Below are 26,419 nucleotides of genomic sequence, written 5' to 3' on the forward strand. Positions count from 1 at the left end.
TTCTCTCCGCGATCCCTACACTGATTTTCTAATGCACCGGCTGACTTTATGGCCATCTTTGTGTCTTGCTCGTGATTTAATATATTGTAATATATTTGTAACGCGACTTTTTAAAGTTACAAATTAAATGTACATAGAATTTCCAATTACAAGAAGGACGTTAGTTATGATTGTGGAGGTACACCGGTAGAGGTACACGTAGAAAGAGATGAGATGGATTGCGTGAAAGGTGACAATCAAGAAGGAAGTGAGTAGAGAAGAGTGAGGTAGAGGAGATGATGATAGAATTTTTAACTGCCTACGTTCAAAGATTTTATTTTTACATGAAAACTGTTACCTACGTTTGAATCAATAATATATACGACACATCTCGAAGATTTCTTACCGAGACATTTTTATTGTTTCACATACATACTCTTAAGAAATTACTCTTATATGACTCATGAAACAATACACTTCTGACTAATTTTACTCTTTCAACTGACACCATAGAAAACATATTAATTCATTATTAAATATTCCCTTAACAATTACTTTAAAGAATGAAAGGCCAAACCTTACCAACTATCGTTAGCACGACCGAATGGTTTTAATTAAAGCAGTCAATTAATAAAGGAATTTTCTAATCAGGGAATGTTGTAAAAAGATTTATCTGCGCCCCGTTAGGGCACTAGCGACCTCTGCCGGCAGTAATTGGTATATCCAGGTATAGATAAAATGTAACGTAACGGTTAACATTTTAAACCGTTGCTAATTACAAAGTTATTGATCGATTTATAATCGATATATACATAGAAGTTAATTACTCCAGCTTAGAGATTGGCGATTTTTATATAAAACAATTAAATATTTACTTAACATAAATACGAAACTTTTGATGGGTGTTTGTTAGAGGTTATCGGGAACGGATCTTGATGAATTTTGTCACAGATAAAAATAGTCAAGAAAAACACTTACTATGTTTTTTTTAATCTCACGAGGACTAAATTATTAAAAGCTAGTAAGTAAATAAAGAGTACCTTAATTTATGAAAGATTCTTGCAATTTATTTTTAGAATCAATTACATAGCTTGTTGATACTTTTTGTTTCATTATCTATAAAATACAATTTGAGATATTCCAAAGCCTGAAAAAAATCAGTGAATAATATTAAAATAATTATTTAATTAATTACTAAAAAATATTCAAAATAAATAACATTTTTTTAAACACTTACAACATACTAAAACTGGTGAAAAACCATTGAGGTTTATTTAGCGTTTTGTTTTATATTAAACTACATTTAATTGTTTTTGTATTGTTAGAAGAAAAATATACAAAACAAAATTTGAACTAAGTACTTACCGAGTAAAAGGACTAACATATCTGTCAAAATATCAAGTATCAATTTAGTTTAAATTGAAAAGGGATATTTAACTTCGTCTTCTATACTCACTAGTTATGCTGAAATTATAATTAAAAATAGACATGATACTTAAAGTATACATTTCATTATAAATCACAATTTGGTTACACGACTAATTTCAATATACACTTCAAGCAATCAATGTAGAGTAACACGCACCCCTTTTGAAATCGGCAGCCTTATAGCACAGATTATGCACACTGGTGCGTTGTCTAGCCGATGCACTTTATCTAGACCCTCACAAAGAAAACGCTATGATTAATACACGTACAAAACTCATACTAAGTGGAGAGGCAATGATAACGCAACTGCAAATAATAAATACTTGTCGGTCATGAAGTTTATTTATAAGATGCACCGTATTTATAGTCCAGACATAAAATAATGTCAAATAACTATTAATTATTATAATTTTTAATTCCTATAAGACACAATTATTAGAATTTGTGTAGTGGAAATCTTGTCGGAAATTGAAGATAAATACTTGGTTATTTTTGTAGTTTGGTAGTAGTAACTGCGAATGGATTACGTCGCGGTAGGTAGCGGTCTTAATAATAAAATTGTACTTTCAAATGTTGAAGCTTGTACAATTTAACTTGCATATCTTTTGCAATATATTACAGTGCAACTTTTACCGACATTCTAATTGGATTCCATTAAGACGTGTGGAGGTGTTTGCAAGCAAAAGTTTCATATCACATCGACTTATAAAATATTACAAACTAGCTGTTGCTCGCGACTTCGTCCGCGTGAAATTAAAAAATCTAGCCTATGCTACTCACTGATAACCCAGCTTTTTATGGTGTAAAATATTTTGAAATCGGTCCAGTGGTTTTTAAGTTATTACTATACATACAAAATTACATATCTTTCCTTATATGTCTTGAAATATAACAAGTAGTAAGATATCAAATTAATTACGCTAATATGGCTTTTACCTATCAGTTAAGCAATTAAAGTTAAGTTAACAATTAGTTAGTTGACTATTTAGTATAGCTACCCAATCAATGTAAACACCATACAAGATGAAAACGAATTTACATATAACAGAAGATATTTTCAAAATACTAAGCACAAAACATCCGTACTAATGTTGACATTTTCTCTTGTCTTCGTAATGACTAATAGATGTTTTCCGAATATAATGCAGCAAGTGAGTAATTTATAAATGTTTACAATAACACAATTGTTAACATACTTCATGAAATGTCAGGGTAGTTGAAGTTATTAAGCTTTGAATTATTAATTTCTAGACTATTAAATAAGGATGAAGCAGCTCTTTAATTACTACTTTACTGAAAAAAATAATCAACACTTAGTTACTAAATCATAATGCTAAGTTATTTCCTAACTGACCATTAAAGTGTAAAGAATAATAAAATTAGGCTATATTACAACAACTTTATTGTAAGTGAAAGCTTTTTCCAAATAATAAAAAAGCAGTCTCAGTGTATGAATACGGCACTCAAGCTTTTTTTCCTTACCGAGAAGGCGGGGTTATCGCGGAAAAGTTGAGAATTTTTCAAAATTTTATCAACGTACACAGTGGAGCTGATAAGGCGCTCACAAGCGTAGCTAGTGATGTGACTATGATCGGCTTGTTGAACGATTTATCGGTTAAGCATACGCTTAAACCGAGAAAATGAGTTACAGAACAAATTAAATAATGATAGCCATTAAACGGAGTCTTTTATACCCAGAGAACTGTTGCTTATCCTACAGATTTTATAAATGCGGAAGTTTGAACGTATGTATGTTACTACGTAATTCTTTAACGAATGAACATATATGAATAAAATTAGGATATTTCTGGAATAGCTAGATCTGGAATCGCGCAAATTGATTTTAATTTCCTTCTTCAACTTGGTTGGACACAAACATCTTGTGATAACTTCTTTACGTTAAAAACTTTTATAATTCAACGCAATAACATTTACGTCTTTTTGATTTACTTTAATTCAAATTATATAAGCTATTTTAAATTCTAGTAACAGACTTAAGCTTATCACATAGTCTTATAAGATTTAAGTTATTATAATATGATCAACAACATTCTTATTGGAATTTCTAATAATTGTTTCTATCAAATATTATCTTCAACTCAAATAGAAAATCGGCGAGCGTTTTTCCGTTTTCTGAAACTATAGATAATTAATAAAACATTTGATTTATAAAAACAATTTCAACCGCAGTAATTTTTGTGAATGTATTATACCTAATTTCTATTTTAATAATACGTTAATAAATACGGAGTACGTTTAATTACTCTTACATTTTGAAATGTTTAACTTTTGTCTCTTGGTTTGATGTTTAGTTAGCCGAAGGGGTACAACCCTAGTACATAATAAAGTAGACCAAGGAACTCTTTGGTCAATCCAAATAGACGTAAAAAGGAAATAATTGCATTTTAATTTGCATTTTATCATATTACCTATAAAGTTTGTTGTGCTTTGATATATGTGTGTTACTAAAGCTATAAATTTGCGTACAAAAATGTATTTTTTCGTTAGAAAAAAGATAATGAGCGATGTGTTTTAAACGGAAATTTTATAAGTTGTCGCTGTGCGGGGCGGTTGTTTTTTCGCTTGATCGAGGTAAAAATTTTCCACTGTTACATAACATATTTTTTATTGTATTTATTTTTGACTTTATAAATAAAAGACAGTATAAGAAACAAAAAAGAGGAAGAGATATTAATAAGAACTAATTGTTTAAGATACTTTAAAGACTATTTAGTTTGTTTTCAACATATTTGTGTCTATTTTTTAGTTCAAAAAAGATTTCTTGCAACATTTTTATATTACAATTTTTTAGGAATACGTTTGATTTTCATAATTAGGTTATTAAATTAAATGAACAGTATTGTCTTATAAGAAAAATATTTGTTGTTTATCGTATATGCGACAGATGTCGCTTCTTGTTTATCATTTATTAGTTTCTCCTGACAATGTAAATCAACATTGTTTATTTTGCGACTCCCAATAGTTATTACGGTCGGAGATAGTAATTTTATTTAATACATGAATACATACGATTATTAAAATTAGACTTTTTACTTTGTAGATTTTAATAAACTAGAGATTCAGTAAAATTCTATTCGTTGTAAGGAAATATTAAGATTTTCTTAAATTTAATTATCTTTACTATTCCAATTTCTATATCAAAAACTGTTATTAAAATACATTAAAAATACTGGCTGTAAAACTAGTGACAAAAAATAACTCAAGACTTATAGTGTAACAAAATTATGAAAAAAACCCTCACTACAAAATTATACAGTGTTAACAGAGCTTAAAACTCTATAATCATAAATAATTTGTCGGTGGTACGCACCGTCGCCGTCATAATTGGAGCAAAAAACTCACCCCATAGAGTATAAAAAAACCCAGCCCTCTATGAGAAGTCGCTCTCACAAAAAGCTTGAAAAAAAGTAGGGCGGCACGCGCACCACCAATTAACTCGTTCTTTTTTCAAACGCGCAAGTTTTTTTTTTCTTTTTTTATTGGTTCAGTCTAACGGAAGGGGCGGTTTTTTATGTGTCAATCCTTTTTTAAACCCGTGTAAACAAATGAGTTGCTACCTTAGAACGATGCGCCAACATGTTTGGCCAACGATTGTCGATAAGTTAACGGCTAGTTTTATAAAGAAATTTTGTTTAGGGCGTTTCATATTGATTGGTTTTTCGAATAAGGTATATTTTGGAATATCACTTTTATATTGATATTTTTTAATAGACCAAAGAAAAGCGAAAAGTATTGTTTTAACACATCTTTTTTCAGTATTATTTTTAAAAGTTCTCAGGAATTAAAAATAAAAATTTAAGAAGAGATGACAGGTCAAACTTTTTGGGAAACTTTAATTAAAATATAGGAAAACATTTCAATCAAAATATGTTGGCCCAATAGCCCAACGTGTTTGGTAAAATGTTTGCCATACACAAAGATTGGAAAGATTAACATGTATTTTTTACCATCGTCGGATTTGACACGCGATGTTTGGTGAGGGGTATTTTTTGTTGATTTTTTGTTTCGTTTTCTTGATCGGGGTAAACGTTTTGTGTGAATTGATATTCAGCTACCGTTAAACGGTCGATTTGCATGAATTTTATTAACGTTTGTTCCTATAATTTATTTGAAATGTGGTTTTGTTTTAAATTCAATTATATATAAGTTTACAAATACAAATTGTATAACCATTTTAAGTCCAACATATATAATAAAATTACTTAAATTATAAGCCATAATATTAACTTTATACATCTTTCTATGGTCTTATAAGACTAGACCATCAGCCACCAACATCTCTTAACAAACTTTTCTATAACTGACTTAGAAGTTCCTTAAGCAGGAGTTTTAATTTCCTGACTTACAACTACAGTATCCCTGAACAAAACGAATACCAGGATATTTCCTGACTTTTTATATAATAAGGTGGCAAAAGAGCGAGCGGCAACCTGAATTCGCAGAGAACGTGAAGCGATCATTGCCTATGTATATCCGCAACTGCAGATGCGTTGCCAACCCTTAATAAATGAAGAAGGAGACGCAAGTAAAGAGGATATTTCCCTTCCTATGCTTCTTCTTCACTGTCAAATTTACTTTTCCTTCCCATACTTTCCTAAGACAATGGTGAGAAGGAGAAGAGACTAAAATTAGGCCACTGGAAATACACTTGTCCTTTCCGAGGAATGGCTCACACTTCTCGACTGCCTTCTGTATGGTCTTTCACCGAGTGAGCCGGCTCATTCGTGCGATGTTAAAGCGGGCTGTACCGCTGTGAAACTGGCTGAAAGTATTATCTTTGCATTTTTTATGAATTAGGTTATGTGGCGTGTATCTAGTATAAGTTAAGAGCTGGTATGCCGTATTACACGAAGGCAGTTGTTATCGATCACACAAACGCAAACGGACGGACAAGCGCGCTCTGTTCGCGGCCCCGTATCGTTCACTTGTCACGGAATAGTACCATCAATAATGTTTCACGTTAACTAGCTAAATAACTATGGAGTAAGATATTTAAAACTGAATTCAAATCTGTTCAAAATTCTTCGATTTTTTATAGTGGACTACTAAAATGGTTACATTTTGGATAATAAATCAGTATTGGAATTACAAGCACACGTCACGATAGACATGTTTCGTTACAAAAAGAGAGAAGAATATCACGATGTAGTGAGAAAGAAAGAGACAATGCTACCTCCGTGGTAATTTATTTATTGTACACAAACAAAAATTCCCAAGTGATATTTATTTTAGCTACAGATTAATTAAACTTTTATATCCGTGTTTTAATACTTACAGAATATATCAGATTGTAATTTGGAGTATGTTCTGATAATAAGACGATATCCAAAAAGCCAACTCCACTTAAGTTAGCGTAACCCTTTACGATTCTTCCAAAAATCATTAAAAATAGGTCGCGGTTCGTGAACGCGCGGTCATTACGACCCTCGGTTACAACTTTTTCATCGATGAACATATTTCTGTCTTCGATGTTACCATAAAAAAAAACATTTATTCAGGTAGTTTACCACGCAGTTTTCTTAAACTTACGATTCATACATTGAATAAATATAGAATAAAATGCTTTTATTAACCCTTGTCAATTGTCAATGAAATATAAGCATAAAGCTTTTTTTTTTTGACAAGTAACACTTTTTCTCCACATTAATTGTCAAATTTCACGTTTACTACTCTCACAATTTCCTTAAAAAACGTTGCGTTTTCATATTAACATATCAAGGTGATAATTTGAGGTATAGCAACATTAAAAATAAATATATTTCTTAGACTAAGTTAATTTGAGGGCGACATGATTGTCGTAGGTTAATAAATTACATATCGTTGAATATTTTAATACTCGATCATTTAAATAATAACGCAGTGCGTAATTCTCTGTCTTCATTTTAATTCGTATTATTAATATAACTGTATACTTATGATTTTCATAAATGTTTACTATTTTTATTTAAAAGAGGTAGGTTTAGAAAGAGATGGATTGCGTGGAAGGTGACATTATCAAGAAGGGAGTGACAATTGCCATGATGGAAGATAGATAGATAGATAGATAGATCTGGAGGACAAAACCTATTACGCCCCTACGGGAATAGGATAAGCAGGGTAAGATGATGTTTATTATTGTCTTATTAACTTCCTTCTTACCAAACTATATGCGAAAGTTTCGATGGATGGTTTTTAGCAGGTAATTTCATAACGGCTAAACAAATCTTGGACAAAATTTGTACAGAAATACAATGTATAGTATTTTATAAGCTACTTACTATTTTTTTTATTGTGCACGAACTAAATCGCAAGCATCAGCTAGTTTTACTGGAAATGTATTAAGTAAAAGATCTCCATTTGGTAAAAATTTACATAAAATATTCAATCAAGACTCAATACTACTTTCCTACTAAAATTATAATTGCTATGTTTTAATGGATGGATGTTCGTTAGTAAGTATGGCGGCTCAACGGAGTTTAAATAAATTTGGCATAATTGTAGAAGTCTGGAAGAACACATAGACTAATTGTTTTTTTAATCCCTGCGGACAGAGTAACGGTCTACATCTAGTTTATTACAGAACAAGATTTATTTGTACGATTTCTATAAGCAAGTTTGATATCCTACATTGCTATTTATAAGTTTCTTCAGATGTTCTTATACTGTAAAGCGCTTGTTAATGTATGATATCTTAAACAGAACAAAAGTGTACCTTGTAGTTGAGAACTTCCCATAGAAAACAATATTTTCAAGAACAATAACTAGAAAAAACTTACTAAAACCGGTCTTGTTGCGACAAGAACTTAAAAAAATCACTGTTATTAGTGCCCTTATGATCCGCTAGGTGTTCAACATTTGCATATTGTAAAGGGTCAAATGGTCCTTTTGTTCAGTTTTTGCGATACTCAAAGCGGAACGGATTCTTTGATAAACTTTTTTTTTCTGTCAAGTGTTCAGTTACATCCAGTTTTATCCTGTTCTATTGTGTTCGTTTCATGGATTACGTTTTGATATGTATAGTTTAATGGAGAAATTTAATTTCATAGAGCATCAGGGATATAGAACGAAAATTTGCGAGAAAGTGTTCGTAATGTCACTGACATTTATATGACATCTGCTACGCATCTATCTACGTTCTTTTAATATTTCGTGCTAGGGCCTCCTATTTTGATAGTAGAGATGAATCTATTCTTTGCGCTAGAAAAGAAATATCTCTGTTTATTGTTTAACGTACATTTCTTTCACTTGATCTAAACTTACACTCACTCTCAGAGTTAAAGAGTCCCTAACTATAATTTCCCAGGCAAATTGACGTTAACGAATTCTTTAAGTGTTAAACACTTGTATTAAACTACGCTTAGTTCGACAGTAAGGAAATTTTCACAAATTTTAATATTATTTTATAATTTTAATATACTTTTTTAAATAAAAATAAATTGTTATATATAGATAGCATTTATTTTTCTATTAATAACATGATCTTCAATATAAAATGGCTTTAGAATAATGCTCGTATACGCTCTAATAGTTCTGCACAATGGAGGACGCCTTTGGCCGACGTTATTATATTGTTACTATAAAAAAAATTAAAATGAAATATGGCGTCGGAACGTCCGAGACGACAGCTGCCGGCCGGCCATTGTTGCATATAATATCCGTTTGAGCATCCACACCTATAATGCTTAATGGAATATCTTCCATCATTTCATTAATTCATTTTTTATTTTGAACTCTGCTATTTTATAATCATACTAATATTATAAATGCGAAAGTTTAGATGGATGGATGTTTGTTAGAGTTTGCAGCCTACACGGCTAAACGGATTTGATTGATGAAATTCGGCATTGATCTAGAGGATAGTCTGAAAGAAAACATAGGCTACTTGAATTTGTTTATTTTGATTCCGCGCGGACGGAGTCGCGGGCGAAAGCTAGTGATGTGTAAAAGTGAACCTTACTTGGGTAGTACTTTTGACCTGTCTAAATTTTATTTAAACAATAAATGTCTGTTTTTGTTTCTGTTCCTAAAGATTCTACCTTTCCAATTATTTTGTATTAATCTATTTAATTCATCTTAAGGGTGTTCCTTTTTTCTTCCAATAGCAATAACTTAAAAGAAATTAATGTATACTATTGAGAAAACCGCCAATAATTATAACAAATGACACACTGGTTTTGTGTGCATTGTAAAGACTCCGAAACTATTGGACCGATTTCAGTTTTTTCGTTGGCTATATTCAATTTATTATTATATTACAAGGCTATATGATAATATCATAAGAGCAATAGGGTAGACTATACAACGGGAAGGATATCGATATGACAGAAAAGATATAGAGGTTTATTCTTTGCCAGAAAAAGCAGAGTCCTTCTCTAGTCTATACTAATGTTATACAGAAGAATGATTTGTATTTTAGCATGTATTGAAATAACTCAAAATCAGCTGGGCCATTTTCAAAAATTCTTTCATAGTTAGAAAGCCACCTTATCAGTAAGTAACATAGGCTATGTTATTTACTACTTTGTTACTTTCTCTCGAACGAAGTCTCGAGCAATAGTTAGTATTTATAAAATGAAAGATTATATCGTTTTTTACATGTCCGGAACTTTGTAAGTGATGGGAAGTTGAATTTAACGCACATTATAAAGGTGCCCCTAAAGCTTGGGGTCATCGGGCGCTCACCGCATTGTTCACAACGGATATTATTAACATCAAAAATGTTTGTCTGTCTACTTTTTTATACTTTATAGCCGACTTCTGGTCAATTAATTGTAAACCCTTACTTAAGGTAGAATATAACAAGATAACTATAATCAGTAATTTGATAATTCCTAAAAACTTTTTTAATTTTCGAATAGTTCAATTTTAGAATATACAAAGAATTTCAACGTTTTTTATAATAACTGTTGATTTCAATTTTTTTCCAATTTTTTTTAACTGCTTTTACTAAGTATTTTTTTTAAATGTTACCTGAAACATTAAACGTATATAATACGGTTTTAAAATATTTCATAATTAAATATACTGTTATTTATTATTACTTTTAAGAGTGTTTAGAAGAAAATGTGACGGAAAAGCACCCCCGGAGCCATCTAGTTTTCAAAATAGCAAAGAAAATTCAGTTTCATCCCTTGTCCGCTACTTAAATGTTCTTGTAAAATCGCTTCAACTATAAATTAATATCGAAACGAGTAAAACATCTCATTGTGTTTTTATTAAAATAATAAAATAAATAAACATGTATTGACATTAGTTTCATAGCTAAATTTCCTCGAAATTTCTTTCCAAAATTGTCATGTATTTTATCGTTTGACACTTATTTTTTAGTTTAGTGGTCGATGTTAGTAAACCTTTTGTTTGTTTATAATAAATTTTGCGACAAAACAAATTATCGTAACTCTAAAGATTTTTTTCTCTATATGTAATATTTTTCCACGTTCCCAAGCCATTACAAGCGCCCCCTAGCGACGTAAAGTACTCACATATTCACAGACCGTATAAAAAGTCTAGTCCACTCCTACGTTGTTAGACCACGCCTGTTCATTATTATACCTGGCAATTGTCTTTAAGTCGCGATTTTAGATAATGTCTTGGGCATGTCGGTACATGCAATTTCAGACCTAATTATATGTGCCATTGCAAGCGGAACGGAATCATTTTTCCGTGACATGTAGGTGCAGTCGATAAGTTATTGAATAAAATATTTGAATTGAATTTATTTAGTTACTGAGTTTTTATAATTATTAACTTGTTGAATTATCTTAAGAAAATGGACTTGAGACATGAAGTTTTTTTGTTAAATTCTTTTACGTAGATGTGAAGAGGTCACAGAATGTCGTAGACTTCGTAGCAAGCTACGCCATCTGTCGTGGGGTAGCGAGAGGGTTGAATAATCTAATGAGGGCGTACGGCGGCGATAATATAAAACTAAGACCTCAGAGATAAGAGTACAAGAAAAAAAGTAAGGACACAAATGGCTTACTATAATGTTAAAATTTCATATGCTAATTTAACGAACAAATTTTAACTGTCTTTATTTTTGTAATTTGTTCAAAATTCAGTTGTTCGAAGTTCAAAATAATAAGGGCACAGCTTAAGAAAATTCGGTATTTCTGTAAACCAGAGTTTAGGTAAAAATGCGAAAAAATTGACGTCAAATCGGCCGTTGGCTAAACCCCATGAGCTAAGCTCCGCCTGAACAAGAAAAAAATTCAATAGTAAAGAGGCGTTACGGAAGTATTTAAAAACTCGACATGCAAGGGCTTTATACAAACTCCCCAAGTGCGAGCGAGAGCGTCGACATTAAGAAAAAAATTGTAAAGAAAGGCAATTCTTTTTCATTTCCTCCCTCACTAATAGGGGCTTAGAAAAAAATCGTTCGGTCTACTCGTCCTTTTCTAACGCATAGGGGTGGGATGCGAGCGGGCGCGGCGGAGCGAGAGGGGCGACCCTTCGCGCCCTTTTTAATAGTTGTTATTAGGTCCTCGGTCCGAGCGGTCCGAGCGGGCCGAGCGTTTCGTAAGGCGGCTGTGGGCAAGGCGCGAGGCGCCCGGCCGCTGTCCGTCGCGCGCTCGCCGCCGCGGCTTTTCCTTGACCGCTCGCATTTTTCCGCGGAAAAAACGCGGGGCGCACGCGCCCGGCGCCGCCGCCGGTGGGGATGTTCTTGACGACGTCTAAGGCGGCGGGGGCGGCGCCGCGTCTTGCTAGTTGGAGCGGCGTCTTCGCGTGGCGCGCGCGTCCGCCCCACCCCGCAAGAAAGCGTCGCGACGCGCAAGTTTTCCACCAAGAAGTTAGTCGTCGCCCGCCCGCGTCTCAAGGTGGTCCCGCTTTTCGCTTTCCCATTCCGCCCGCGTAAATAAACCGAAAGCCGCCGCGCGCTAAAGACCATCATCGTTGCAGGTCCGGCGCGGCTCCAGCCTCAGGCGCGGGACGTCGCATGTGTTCCTCGTGACCGTGCGCCCCAAACTGGAATTAATGTTGAAATACTTCAATGAAAACATATCCCTAGCGCTCCAGGAGAGGTACAGGGACCTCCATGATTACCGGAAGACGGAACCGGTAGAGGAGGACTCACCGAGGGAGGCGAAAGTACCGAAAATAGCGGAGGAGGGCGAAGCGGTCGGCGGCGAAGGCGCTTACGAGGCGGGCGCCGCGCCGCCGTACCCGAGACTCCTGGAGGCGCCCAAAGAAGAGGACAACTTTGTGACGAGCTGGCTGCAGAACTCATTCAAGATGACGGCGGCGGAGGGTGGCGAGGCAGCGGCGGCTGGCAGCGCGCTCGACCTCCGCGCGGCGCCTCTCTCGCTACATATCCCAGCGCTGCAGCCCGACCAACGTCAATTCAAGATGCAGGACTTCTGGGGGCGCAGCCGACCTGCCAGCCCACACGAACCACCCGAGCCGCACGAGCCGATGCCGCAGCCGGGACCCGCGCCGCCCACACCGCAGCCGCCCGCCACACCAGACCACAAGATCATGACAGACAAGCTGGTTACCGATATACAGGTGAGTTCCTTTAATTACCTATAAGTTTTAAAAGTTTAGGTGATAGAATTGTGTAGTGGGAAATTTAATCATAATCGCTCAAAACATTTAAATGTTCGTAACAAGATTATTTCCGCTTTACTTTTAACTAATAAAATTATAAAGAGTTAATTTTTTAAGACTTTCCGACGGAACTTTGAAACTTGCTATTTTTTTTTCACCGGTAAATATAAAAAAATTAAAATCTGATAAATTTCGAGTTCATACCGATCAACTAGATATAGAACATTTACCTGAAAATCGACGAAAAATAATAATTTAACACTAAGAAAATTCAGAATGAACGTATCTTCGGCAATCAGACGTGTGTCTACTCCTGATCATGTAAATCGACTGACCCTTATGAGGTCTTACGAAACTCGTTTCAAATACGGAACGATCCCTTCTTTAAAAAAAAAAACAGTTACAAGAAAGCAATACAACATATTGTGTGTACCTTTTGTTAAGCGAAGAAAGGGTTAAGGGCCTCGCGTTCGACTTATTATTAAATCGTTTTTGTCCTTACATCGCATCCGGTTTTTACAAAGGATATGTAAATTAACGATAATCAATGATAATTCTATTATTTCGGTATTAGCTTGTGATCAACTTGTCGACGATATTTCGATTTCTTTTGTTCGTTCGTATTTGTTTTGACCATATGGCTTATGATTGCGGTCACAGAAACCCTATCATTGATTCATTTTATCCATCCGTAGTACAAATAAAGTTGAGTTTTTATTGTTTTTTTAATGATAAAATGTTAAGTCCATGTCAACATTAGGTGAATACAAATTTAAATGTTAAAAATACATTTAAGATCTATCAAGTATTTGGTTGTGTAAATTAAAAAAAATGTAGTTTTTGAAATTTCGTTAAAGAAAAAAATATGTTATACTGGTGTTTTACATTTTCTAATATAGTTAATAAATTACGCATTGTAAGGAAATTGTGTAAAAAAACAATCTGTAAACTTACACAGGAATGATTCCTTAATTTCCGAGTTCCGTCGCATAATTCTTTAAAATAAAATTAAAAACAATGTATCGAGTTCGATATTCAAATTTATTCGAAATTCAAATACAAAATGTACATTTTTTAATTTCAAACGTAAAAATTGAAGACGAAAAGTATATTACTTTTTAAATTAGTTTTGGACTCAGCTCACCTTGCATTTGTCTTTTTCCCACGGAAAGGATTAGGGGTTTCATTGTGATTTAATTTTTTTTTCTTTTTTCGCCGCGCTTTGTTTCACGGAAGGGGTGTTGACAGTTATTTGTTGCGAATCTGTTCTCATTCAATTTTTTTTTGTTTTAAAATTCTATTAAAACGTAAACCGGTTTTGATATCCTGTTTTGCATTCATCGGTTTGTTTTTGTCTTTTTTTGTTATAAATTAAATTTTAACGGTTCGACGGTTTTAAGTGGCAGCGCTATTGTGGTTATATTATTTTATAAAGGATGGTTAATTAAAATATGATTTATTAATATTTTTTTATGATAAAATCTCGTAGTCAGACTAAAGAAAATTATTTAAAACCATAAATAAACAATGTCTTCTAAGTCGAAAAACTTTAGATCACTTTATAAGCGTATATTTGTTTATTTTTTATATTTTCTATAATATTCAATTTGGGTATAAAAAGTTTTTCCGCGTCACATATTATGCATAAAAGAAAAAGCGTTCTCCATAGATATTGAAAATTATAATCGATATGAAATTACAAAAATGTATATACTGAAAAGGATCGGAATATGTATGTAATGTGTGAATAATTAAATGTATTTTTCTTTCACGCCCGCCTGGAACAGCAACAGTCACCATCCGCAGACTCCACAATGAGCGAGAGATCACTCGTACCATTTGCACTGGTAAATTTACTGTCATCACTCAATAATATCGATGTAAATAATTTTTTAATTACTACGTGTGCTCTGTTTCTTACATGTTCTGTATTTTATGCGTATGGTTTGCCCGCACTCTTTTGTCATGATTTAAAACTGAAATTTTCTTTTTTTTTTAATAAAATGACTGGCTGATTTAAGCTTAGCTTGACTTGATAATTGATATGCATTTTAAGTTTTGCTTTCGTAGATTTTTTTATTTAGTTGATTGTGTACTAACTGGCACGCTTAGTCGTTTAATGACTATTAATAATGTCCGTTAGTCTAGATTAGATATAATAATCTTCACTAAGGGACTAAGTTAACACAAACAATTGTATGTAGTTATAAAAAGTTGGTGAATGTATGAGTGTTTTTAGTTACGTTTTAACAAAGCGATGCTAACCAATACTTTGATAACTGAAATGCATGTACTTCCTTAGCGTAACGATATTAAACAATGACGTTTAGGTATTCAGATATTTTTTTGTAGATGTTACAAGTGTTGCTGTTCTAATGTAGTGGTATTTAACTTCGAAATGTAACTAACAGCTTATAAACTATCGATATCAATATGTCTTTTTTGTTATAAATACCTATTGTTTGAAGATTTGAAGACATTATTACTCTCAATAGAAATAAAGACCCAAAACTATGAGTATCGTTCGATTCGTATTTTTTGAAAACAATCTTGTGCGTTCTGTATCCGGAATGCCACAAGGATAGGATAGTAGAGAGATATCCTAGGATAGAATAGTATCCTATTTAGGATACAGAGGGATAAGTCTTGAAAATGTTGTTACTTTTTACGTAATTATTGCTAGTTTTTGTTACATTTTTTGGTGTTAATTTTGTTGTTATCCATACAGCCGCAACAACAGTCGCCGACGGGGGAGGCGCCGATGCCCGACCGCAGCATGCTACCCTTCGCATTGGTAAATTTCCTGAATAGCCTCAATATTGATGTAATTATTTTCAATCTTTCTTTCACCTTCTCTTCCTTTTCAATACGGAAACTTATTCAACCTTTAAAACTATGACAGTTTTATATAATTTACCAATAATTGTCTTTTTAATTTTAAAATTTTTAAGTCGTATGGCTTCAAGGCAACTAAGTATTAGGACTGCTACACACTTTGTTGGTGTGTAGGAAAAATTTTAGAATTCCATAGTCTAACCATACCAGACAATTCAAAATTTAAATTTACTTTACACAGGTTTTTAACTGTAGAGTCTAACTGTTCAGTTAAATATGAAAGTAGTCTTTTGATAGAATTTCTGTTTGCAATATTTTTTTGTAATGTTATATCTTCATATAAAACATAAAATTAACTTACTTGTACTTTATTATCGAATGAGTTTCCGTAGATTCTATTATTTATTTTAATTATGAATATTTATAAATGTTTACAATCTGTGCAAACTATATGGCGTCCAAGTTACAAGTATGAATCTAAAATAAAGTTTAAATATACTTTATAACGCTCATCACTTATGCTTTTTTAATTTACGCTAATGTCAAACTAAGTAATATTATTATAATTTTTTTTCGTTAATTAATTTGTTACGCATAGATACTAGAATGTTAAAAAACTAAGTTAGTAACATTTTTAAACTCTTAAGTCTAAACTAATTAAGCTATTTAAATATTTATTTCACAAATAGAAATTAAATTACAGACTAACATAATATAGAACTATTTGTTGATATGTACAGTCGCCTTCGGACGCGATGGCCTAGTTAAGGATCCTTTAACCTCTCAACTAATAATTGCTCTTCCAGTTTTCAGCTGAAGAATAATACTAGAGTTTTATAGAAATAAAATAAAAAAAATTGGAGATACCTCATACATCCGGATATCATATTGTGGTGTACGTTATTATTCCGTATACCAACCTTTATTACATTAAGATATTAACAATTGCCACTGTTAGCACTGCGAACGAAGGCGACTGTACCTGGGTGAATTTGAGTGAAAACTGAGATTAGTTGGTAGTTATACCCGAGATAAGGGGTGATAGGCGAATTGGTGGTTTGCAATAGCAATGTTAATTTTTGTGTTTGTTGTACAGCAACAAGCGCGGCCGGGGCAGAGCATAAGCGAGAGAACGCTGGAGGAGTGCTGGTCGACGCTGCAGCGAGTGAGTTGGCACCTGTTTCAATGCGTATTGTTATCTTCCAAGGGTCAAGGGATAGTGGACGCTTATATATCGATACGGATATGAGTTTATTTTTTAAAAGACAAAGGTATTACTAATAATTTGATTCCAGTGATCGTATGATGATCCTATTACGTTGTGTACGTTTTTTTCATCTAAATAAATATTTTTTACCTAAAATATATGTTATCGATATATCAAGTAAAGCATATCCCTAAAATGGGTATTGGTTACAAACCGATAGCTAGTTTTAAGTTTAGTTTAAGATTCTTTCAACAATGGTTTGATTCAAATTATGCTCTTCCGATTATGTTAAATGTAGTTAATTCTTCGCGTTAAAGATTTTTATCGAATCGTTATATCGACGGGTGGTAAAAGTGTCGGGGGCTATTTATTGCAATGCGAACTTGTAGGTAACTAGGCTTGATCTGTTAAATATTCAATAGTTAGTGTTGAACAATTTAAAAGATTATAGTCTTTTCGACATACTATAACAATAGGTGTAACCTTACTTTATTTAATGAAGGATATTGATAGTAAACTTTCTTATAATCGTTACGAATACGCTCGATCTAAGCACATGGTTTACGACAATTGCATGACAGGATTAATATCTACGACCACAAATTAGAAGTCAGTAAACATTAAGATATTTCAATTAAAATGATTGATTTCTAATTTAAATATCTGTGTTAATGCGTATTATCTCCTTTTATTTTAAAGATAATAAAAAGTATGACAATGATCCGTATCGACTAACCGAAAGTAATTTATATAAATACGTCGGTTACAAAAGGTGAAATAAAAGACACATTCAAACTTTGTAATCAGTGTGAATATCACAGGATATAGAGCACAAAATCTATTAAGTGTTAAATATTTATTACAATTTGCGCAATAAAGGTAGGGCACCTGCAGATGTTCCGGTCAGGTTACTTCCTGGAGATCGCATACGGCACCTTGAAAGCAGATGTAAGTTTTGCCGCCAAAATAAAAGCAAGGAGGTGCGATCACAGATTACTCGAGTACAAGACCAACACGCCTTCGGTTATACTCTTGACTATAAATACATCCATTGTTATTGCACAATGATTTTTTGATTAAAAATATAAAATACTTCGGACTCTTTTCACGCACGATAAATGTCTTTTCATTGAAATGCAAATAACATTACTATAGATGTATTAGCACAGGCTTTTAAATTTAAAACTTTAGTTAAAAACAATACTTAACAATATACCATAGGTAAAAAACGTTTTATTTTCACATGTATTCCTAAATGAATACAGTAAAATTATTTAATTAACTCCCTGGAAACAATGTCGCGCATACCAAAAAGTATATTAGCTAAAAGTTTTAATAGAACCTCGTTGTAATGTAGCATGCATTTTGAAAGCACAGGTGGTTAAAAAAAATAAACGGGACAGCGTACGTCGGACGTTAAACGGAAAAGTGCACTCGGGTAAAATAAAAACCGAGCTCCGTACGGTGTAGCACTTGATCTTTCGTCGGAACAGAAAAGTTAGATGGCTAGAGTAGTTTCACACTAAAAAATTTCAAATATGTTTAGCATTGCAGTAATGGATAATAGCTGGTTCGTCAGGGTCATAAGTCAGATTGACAGATTAGACCCTAAGTTAGTTTGACAACATATAGCAAATTTGATTTTTAAAGACCATCATCAGGATGAAAAAATTGTTTTGGTGCCTGTTTGTAAAAGTTAAAATCTCCTCAGAAGATAACTTTTTACTGTTAGAATCATTACCCTATTACGTTAAATAAAAAGTGTTACCGCAATAAAATATTGCGTAAATCTACTCTATAGATTTTATGTTCCGACAAAAAGTACTTGATACGGCTTGTCGAAAAAAATCTTTAACATTTGCATGTCGATCCGCAATGAATTTATAGTTATTGCCGCGGGATTTATTGCCGGCGTCGCTTTCCGCAAAATAAAAAAAAATCCGCGGGAAAATGACCGCCGTTCGAATTTTAAATTCAAATCGCAATTGTTTTTTCGTTCCGAAATTGAAACAATTTTGACGTCCGCCGCCCGACCGGGACATGTGTTTTTAGGTTTTTTTATACATTCTCTTTTATTTCGATTTCGCGGTACGCCTCGTTGTTAGTAGGGATGGTAGATTTTTAAATTTTAACCTTTGAGTAAGATCAATGAGTTTAAAGACTTTTAGAAAAAAATATCCTTCAAACATTTAAAAAAAAATGCATCTTTTGTTATTCGTGTAAAGTAGGTAACTTTCTTGTTATATGGAATCATTTGTATCGAAAATAATTAAAAAAAACATTTTTATACTTTTATCGATAGCTTTAGAACAGCGTACTCAACCAAATCATTGGTTTCTTTTTAAATTTATTTTGGTACGAATACAAGAGACATCACTAGCGTAAGTGTATATCAGGACTTATTCTTTCGGTATTTTTTTCCTTCGGGGCATTGCTAGTAAATCAAGAGCCTTGTCTTACTTTCTGTCTGTCGGTCTCTTTGCTGCAAATATTGTTTTTTACAGACGTATTTAACGACGTACCCAAATTAGAATATTCGGTACATTCTTAATGTACTCAGATTAAAATGTTCTTTAATTCGTCTTGAGAAAAAAATCAAATCAAGAAACAATCGTATAAGATAAAGTATCGTACAAAATAAGAGAAAGTCTTGTACAAAAATATAGTTACTTTTATGATTTCGAAAATGTATCTGTACTTACAAATTTTACAAACGGGAAAGTTAAGATGGATAGATGTACTTGATAAATTTGTCACAGATATATACCATAGATTAGAAGAATATAGAGGCTACAAAATAAGATTTGAAACCCGCGCGCGGGCGAAATCGCGAGTAATTTTTTTTTTAACTGGTATGCATTAAATGATTTGAAACATTTTAAAAGTAAAAGTAATTATTATAAATAGAGTTATGAGTCTTTCTTTAAAAAAAATCCAAAATAATGGACGTTCTCAAAAGTTCGCATTCGAAAAAGGAATGTAATTTTTTAACAGTAACATCTTGTAAAAGTATCAAAACGGGTTGTAAAGGGTGAGAAAGGGGGATGCTGTAATTATGAAAAGTGTCCAAGGAGGGAGGAAAAATTGTGCGGGGACGTTTAGAAAAAAGTGGTCTAATGACCGAACAGCTTTTAAATTTAATAGGTTTTGAAAGATTGTCTCCGTGCCTTGAAGTCTGGCATAACGAGCTTTTGAACTGATACTGTTAAGACTTTAAAAGTGCTTTTTTGCAATCATATTAAGCTCAGACTAAAAAGTGTTTTACTGACATATGTTTAAAAAATATACAGACGAATTGAGTACCTCCTTCTTTTGGGAAGTCGGTCAAAAAGGTGAAAAACGTTTCTACTTATTCCTAAAAAGGATTTTATATTACGTCTAGCAAAACATGAGTCTTATGATGTCATATATCATGACGGCGGTTGTATAATCTACCAAAAATATTGTGGCTAAGTAATATTTAGCTCTCGTTACAAACCATATCGTAAACGAAGAGTGTTATGAGTAGGGGGCGCGTCACAAACCACATGAATCACAAGTACACACAATATACACGCTTAATTAGATTATGTATTTTATACTAGTGGTCTGGACTATTCTTATCTTAAAGAAAACAAAAATAAAATGTTATGATAAAGTTACTTTTAGTCGTTACTATGAATAGGGCCCGCTTAAGCGATGTCCGCACATTTCTTCTGCTTGTTTTTTCCGTGGCCATAACTCACTGCGCGAAGGAAACGGGGGTTTTTTGGTCGAAACTTGAAAATTTATTTTGCAATTAGCGCCCGGGCCACACTTAACACGGCAACATTATTAGAAAACTTTTTAATATTGCTCGTAAAAATATCGTTTTTTCGGACACCTGGCGGAATTTCGACTGTGAATTTTTTATCAATGTAGATTTACCTACGGGGATGTAAAATGCTATAAACTGAAATTAAACTTGAGTATCTGTTAATTTTTATAGCTCAAACTCTGCGTCTATTTCACGGAAATATCGACATGTAAAAACTTATTGAAATCTATATGCTAAAAACGTTTCTATCTGTCCCTTGAACGTTAAAATTCATAACGAGATATTTGAAAATCCTCATAAGATATTATATTTGTCAATTTGTAATTTATGTAAAATTCGGCTAATTTAAAAGGAAAAACGTTTCAAGTATGAAAAATGGTTGATTAGCGAAGCACGATGTCGACATGACAACGGTCCGAGGTTGAATTCTCACAAACACTACAAATTGGCGGGAAAACAGCGCCCTCTCGGGAGTGGCGGACTGAGCGAAAAACTCGACAAAAATTAGATTTCTACATTGTAGTACGCTTCAACGGTTTTGATACTCGGTTATTGTGCAAAACAAATTTTTATACTTGTAATTTAAAAAAAACGTTACATAAGTAATTACGTATACAATTTTGTGAATATAGATGATTAAAAGCAATTGATTTTTTTTAGATTAAGGTCCCGTTTATTTTAACATGAGTTTAACATTAGTTTAAAGAACATTACAGTGCTATCTTACGATCTCAGAAGTTATTCTTGGATTTTTAGCAAGAAGTAGAATATAAATATGTAACGCACAAACTTAATTTCCATTCACTCAATGGTGTCGTGTACTCAAATTACTAATCTACGACGACAAATCGGGTCGTCATATCGTTTCACACTGTCTTGGTATCTCATAATTTAGTAATAAAATGCACACAAGATGTCACGAGTGTCTAGATTTGCAGACTCGGATGAGATAAAACGTAATTAACACTTGTTACAAAATGCATCATCTCTTAAACATGGATATCGTGATTGCAACACTTGTTGGCACAATTAAAAAAAATGTACGATATTTTTTCTTCAAGTCTCAAGATCACTAAGCCCGCACAATTCCGAGCTAATGGGCCGCGCTGCACAGTAAAAAAGGCGTCGTCGACGGTAGAAGATAAAAATTAGCTGAAATTAAAACAGTCTAACGAAGGCCCATTCTGTTCCTTACCTCCTTTCCTTGCCGGCCAAGTAATTCATCGCTTATTTTCTTGCTCTTAGGAAATATTCATTCTACAAACACATTTATTAATAATTTAAATCTTTACTTTTACATTAATTTTTTACAAAACGTTTGCATTTATAAACAAAATAACGTTTTTTAATCCATTTAACAGCTCTACAGGAGATTTTTAAAATGAGCATTTTAATTTATTTTTTAATCATAATCGGATCTTTTTATAAAAAATAACAAATAATAACTTTTCGTATCCCATGATTTTTGTTAATTATGTTGGTGCAAAATATTTAAAACCACAAAAACCGGTCTCCCAAAGGTTCCTGTTACATACCTTTAAACAAACTTCCTTTTATTATAATAGCAGTTAACATCCGTCGTGTCATTTGCAATAACTTTAACAACTCATCGTTAAAGTAACCCTTCATTTAGTGCATTTGACGCTCGGTTGATTCCTAAATACTGAATTTAAGACCTGAGCAGAAAAAACGGAACGCCATGATTATTTATAATAACAGTTTAATGCTACTGTTATTAGAATTTCATGCTGTGTTGATTATGCGTCGTCATATAAGTTATATGTATGGGCGTCACAGCCATGTTATGCTTTAATAAAATGTAGTCTTCATTACCTCTTATGTTTTCTTCCAATTTGCACAGAATACCTTACCAATATGGCCGTCGTGTCGTCGAGCTAATGCAACACCCTTATTTTGACATCCGACTACTATCCGATTATTAACATAACAAGCACAATTACGACATTTTAAAACCATGACATAAATATTTTAAATAATGTTTTGGATCACAATTACAAAGCTTATATCGTTATTTCAAATTATGACAAATGGTATTGATTTATAGCACAGACTAATAACCTTCAAAAATACAGAATACGTCAAAGTAGTTAAAAAGCTAACATATGTATTTCATCTAGAGATTTGATAAACTAAGACGATAATAATTATTAATTCGAAGCATCCTCTTTATTCTTATCGATCCAATGTGGTCACGAAGGGAACACTTAAGTAACAAATATAGGACTCTGAGTGCAGTGTTCGATATCGAAATGCACATTATAGTTATTGTGTCAAGACATTTTGACATGAATTAGCTTCAATGGTTAGTCAAACAAAATTCATTTGTTTGTAAATATAATAATGTAGGGAAAAAGAAATGTTTTAAAAATTTACATACTAACATCGCAAATAAGAACAAAACATAACTTGGTACAGAATTATTGTAAAACAGAGACCACCGTGGTTCTAACAGCAATGAAATAAAATTGTTCCTATAAGAAAACCTCGACAAATACGGCAAGTCATAAGAACTCAAAAAAACGTTAGCGAGAGCACTGATGAAAAACTTCTATATCTCCCGTCCCGCTCGCACGCTGGCCATCTTTTTTGGCGTGATACGTCTTGATACTTAATTTTTTTTTAGAAGTTTTATAAAAGTTTTATTATATTACAATTTTACCAGAGTTCCAAAACTCCATTTTCATTTTTTATTTTAAATTTTTCTATGCAACTTTGTTTCCAGTGACCTCATTTTAATAGTGGATATTTTAATAAAACATTCCTTAAACCAAGTATCTTAAATACTTTCATTTACAAGAATAATTACAATTATTCTAATAAAAACAAAACATTCGAAACACGCAGGCTTACTAAGATGAATAAATTTAGGTTTATAATTCTACTAGTTTTAGCTCGCATCTCCTTCCGCGTGGAACTAAAAAAAAAAGAGAGTAGCCCATGTGTTCTTCCAGGCTATCATCTACGTTTATACCAAATTTCATTAAAATCCGTTCAACGGTTTAGGCTATAAACTCTAACACGCATCTATCCATCCATCCTTGCATCTAAACTTTCGCATTTATAATATTAGTATGATAAATTAAAAAGATTACGTAAGAAAATATCAAGAATTGTCGTAAAATACGCGCCTCAAAGCAAGGAACCTCGCGGATACGGCCGGCTATAATAAAAAAGTTAGCGAGTACCTACACATAAGTGCATTACGATGGTACTTACGTCTCTACAACTATAGTACTTATAAACACAACGCCTACGAGCCACGGCCCGACTGCACAGCGATTTTTTGCACCACACTGACATTTGAAAAATACATTTTGACGAAAACGGACACATTTCTCGTTGGCGGGAACTTTTGTACAGATTAAAAAACGTCCTTGGTACTAATTTCGCGTGTTGTGTAAAGTTTCGACTCTAGTGACGTAACGGGAAAGTTTCTGAACGTGTGCGAAGGATTTTGATACCGTTTTTGAGCGAAGTTTTAAAGTGAAGTGCCTCGGAGTTTCTAACATCGAGTGCGATGCGTGACACTAATCAAGTTCGTTCGGAAATCATTACATTGGGATATCGATGCAGGTTGGATTACATTAGTTTTTTTTATATTTTTATCTCATTACTGGCTGGTTATAAATTCTTATTTGTTTTTAATTGCGTTTTAAATCCAGACAAAAATTAACGCATTTGACATGAAAAGATATTTTTTTTAATAATTACTGCAAGTAATCATAATCTTATCTTCGATATAAGTATTTGAAATTATTGTATTAATTGTAGATGTAGAGTGTAGTAGAGAAAGTGATCGCTAAATCACATTTCTCTAAACAGGAGTACATTTGCATATTTGTGCAATCAATTGATAATGTTTTACACATTAAGAGAGACATTTACTTATTACTAATAAAATAAATAATCAGCATTCTTTATTAAGAGAGATTCTTACATTTTTGATTTAAGTTTAGTTAGATTTTAAATTTTTATTTATAAATCAATTAATATCGAAATTATTTATGATAGACCCTCTGTTGCTATGGTGATCTAGGTACTTTCTCTTTTTAAGAAGAGCAAGGGGGGGGGGATACTTTTAATGTGTCAAGTCTATCATATCTTTTAAACATTTCCCTTCTAACAAATAAAGTGCTTAGGTTCGAAATAAATACCTCTTTAATTACATTACAATACGATATTTTTAAAGTTTTTAACCAAAGTTAAAAATTATCTTTACTAGCAGTAATGATTAAAAAATTATAATGATTTTATGTATTAGGTATCCTGATCCAGATAGTCATCATAGCGAACATATTATTTAAACAAATAACGATCTAGTTAGTTTTAACAAAGTAATTTTAACGTTTTATGTTGCTTATAACATTTGTATGTAAAAAATGCTATCTCTATCTAGTCTAATGATTGTTAATTTCTTACTTTTATATCTAGCAATAGAGATGTTATATAAATGGATTATGTTAAACGCTCGTTTAATAAACTAGGTTTCATTTTTTATTGATGTTAAACAGAGTTTTATTTAAAAAATGTATTGATACATTTGGATAATACAATATGCAAAAAACAAAACGCTGTTTTTTTCCTCGTGATAAATTAAAATTACCAAGGGTTTTGTTATTATTATATCTTCAAACATACTGTTTTTTTATCCTTAAGTAAATTATACTTTGTTAGGTGGACAGGAATGAATTTTTTTGTATCTGATGGGTTTAAAACTCGTGTTATAAAATCTAGCTTAAAAATAAGTCTATGTCATACCTTTGTAGCCATTTATATTTGGTTTTACTACATTTTGTGAATTACTATACACGGTGTACAACGATCATGTTTTTTTTATTATTATTTTTATTTAAGATTTGTTTTTAATTTTTTTTAATGTCCATGTTTTACTACATTTTTCCTACTAGTCGAAGTTTTTTAAAAATCATGCAAATCTCAAATAATTAATATGTATAAATTGATAATAATATAAATCATTTTAATTTCCAATTTTAAACGCCTTTCCCTGTCTTATGACTTTAAAAATAAATGTATGTTATACGATGTCGGAAGCACGACCTGCATTTATAAGATTGAATATATTATTTTAATATAGACAAACAATTTATTTTTATAAGTGGAAGTGTTTCTATTTTTATTTCATATTTGAATATTTTCACTAAAACATGACACGACGATATGTCACAATGTTTGAACAACATTTTCTAATAGATGCACTAAAAATATCGAAGTATAAATAGATTAAAAAATTAAATATGCAAATTAAAGAAATAAAAACAATCTATGAATGGAATATTTTAACATTTTTATAAAAACAAATGCATGCGAGAAAAGAATAGATAAATCTAATTATGAACACATTAAAATTTAAATTTGGAACGCAAAAATTAATTGCTTTATTTTTAAAATTGCAATGTTTTATCGGCCAATAAAATTCTATGGGTTTTTATAATTTTAAAAGTTGAATGATTCCAATAGAACAAGATTATAATTTTTAACAATGGAAAGTAAGGTTTTATTTATATTTTGCTGTGGACGCTTGAAGTTGCTTTGTTCGGATTTTAAAAATAAACTTCTTTTGTCTGTGCGTTTCAAGGACCAGCATT

General features: G+C 32.3%; 1 protein-coding gene across 3 annotated transcripts in view; it reads left to right on the forward strand.

Moving 5' to 3' along the window:
* LOC106111373 (zinc finger protein 710) overlaps window positions 1–26,419 on the forward strand; it is an 84,378-nt gene that overhangs the window by 24,064 nt on the left and 33,895 nt on the right. For 2 of the 3 annotated variants that reach the window (XM_013293425.1, XM_013293427.1), the window contains exons 2-5: window positions 12,307–12,912; window positions 14,742–14,834; window positions 15,683–15,778; window positions 16,886–16,954. In XM_013293425.1, the coding sequence (XP_013148879.1) occupies window positions 12,382–12,912; window positions 14,742–14,834; window positions 15,683–15,778; window positions 16,886–16,954 (789 nt within the window). In that variant the 5' untranslated portion in view covers window positions 12,307–12,381. The remainder of the gene's footprint in view (window positions 1–12,306; window positions 12,913–14,741; window positions 14,835–15,682; window positions 15,779–16,885; window positions 16,955–26,419) is intronic. The other variant, XM_013293426.1, reaches the window with a different exon arrangement.

This window comes from Papilio polytes, unplaced genomic scaffold, assembly GCF_000836215.1.
Source record: "Papilio polytes unplaced genomic scaffold, Ppol_1.0 DF824169.1, whole genome shotgun sequence".
In the NCBI taxonomy this organism is placed as follows: Eukaryota; Metazoa; Arthropoda; class Insecta; order Lepidoptera; family Papilionidae; genus Papilio; species Papilio polytes.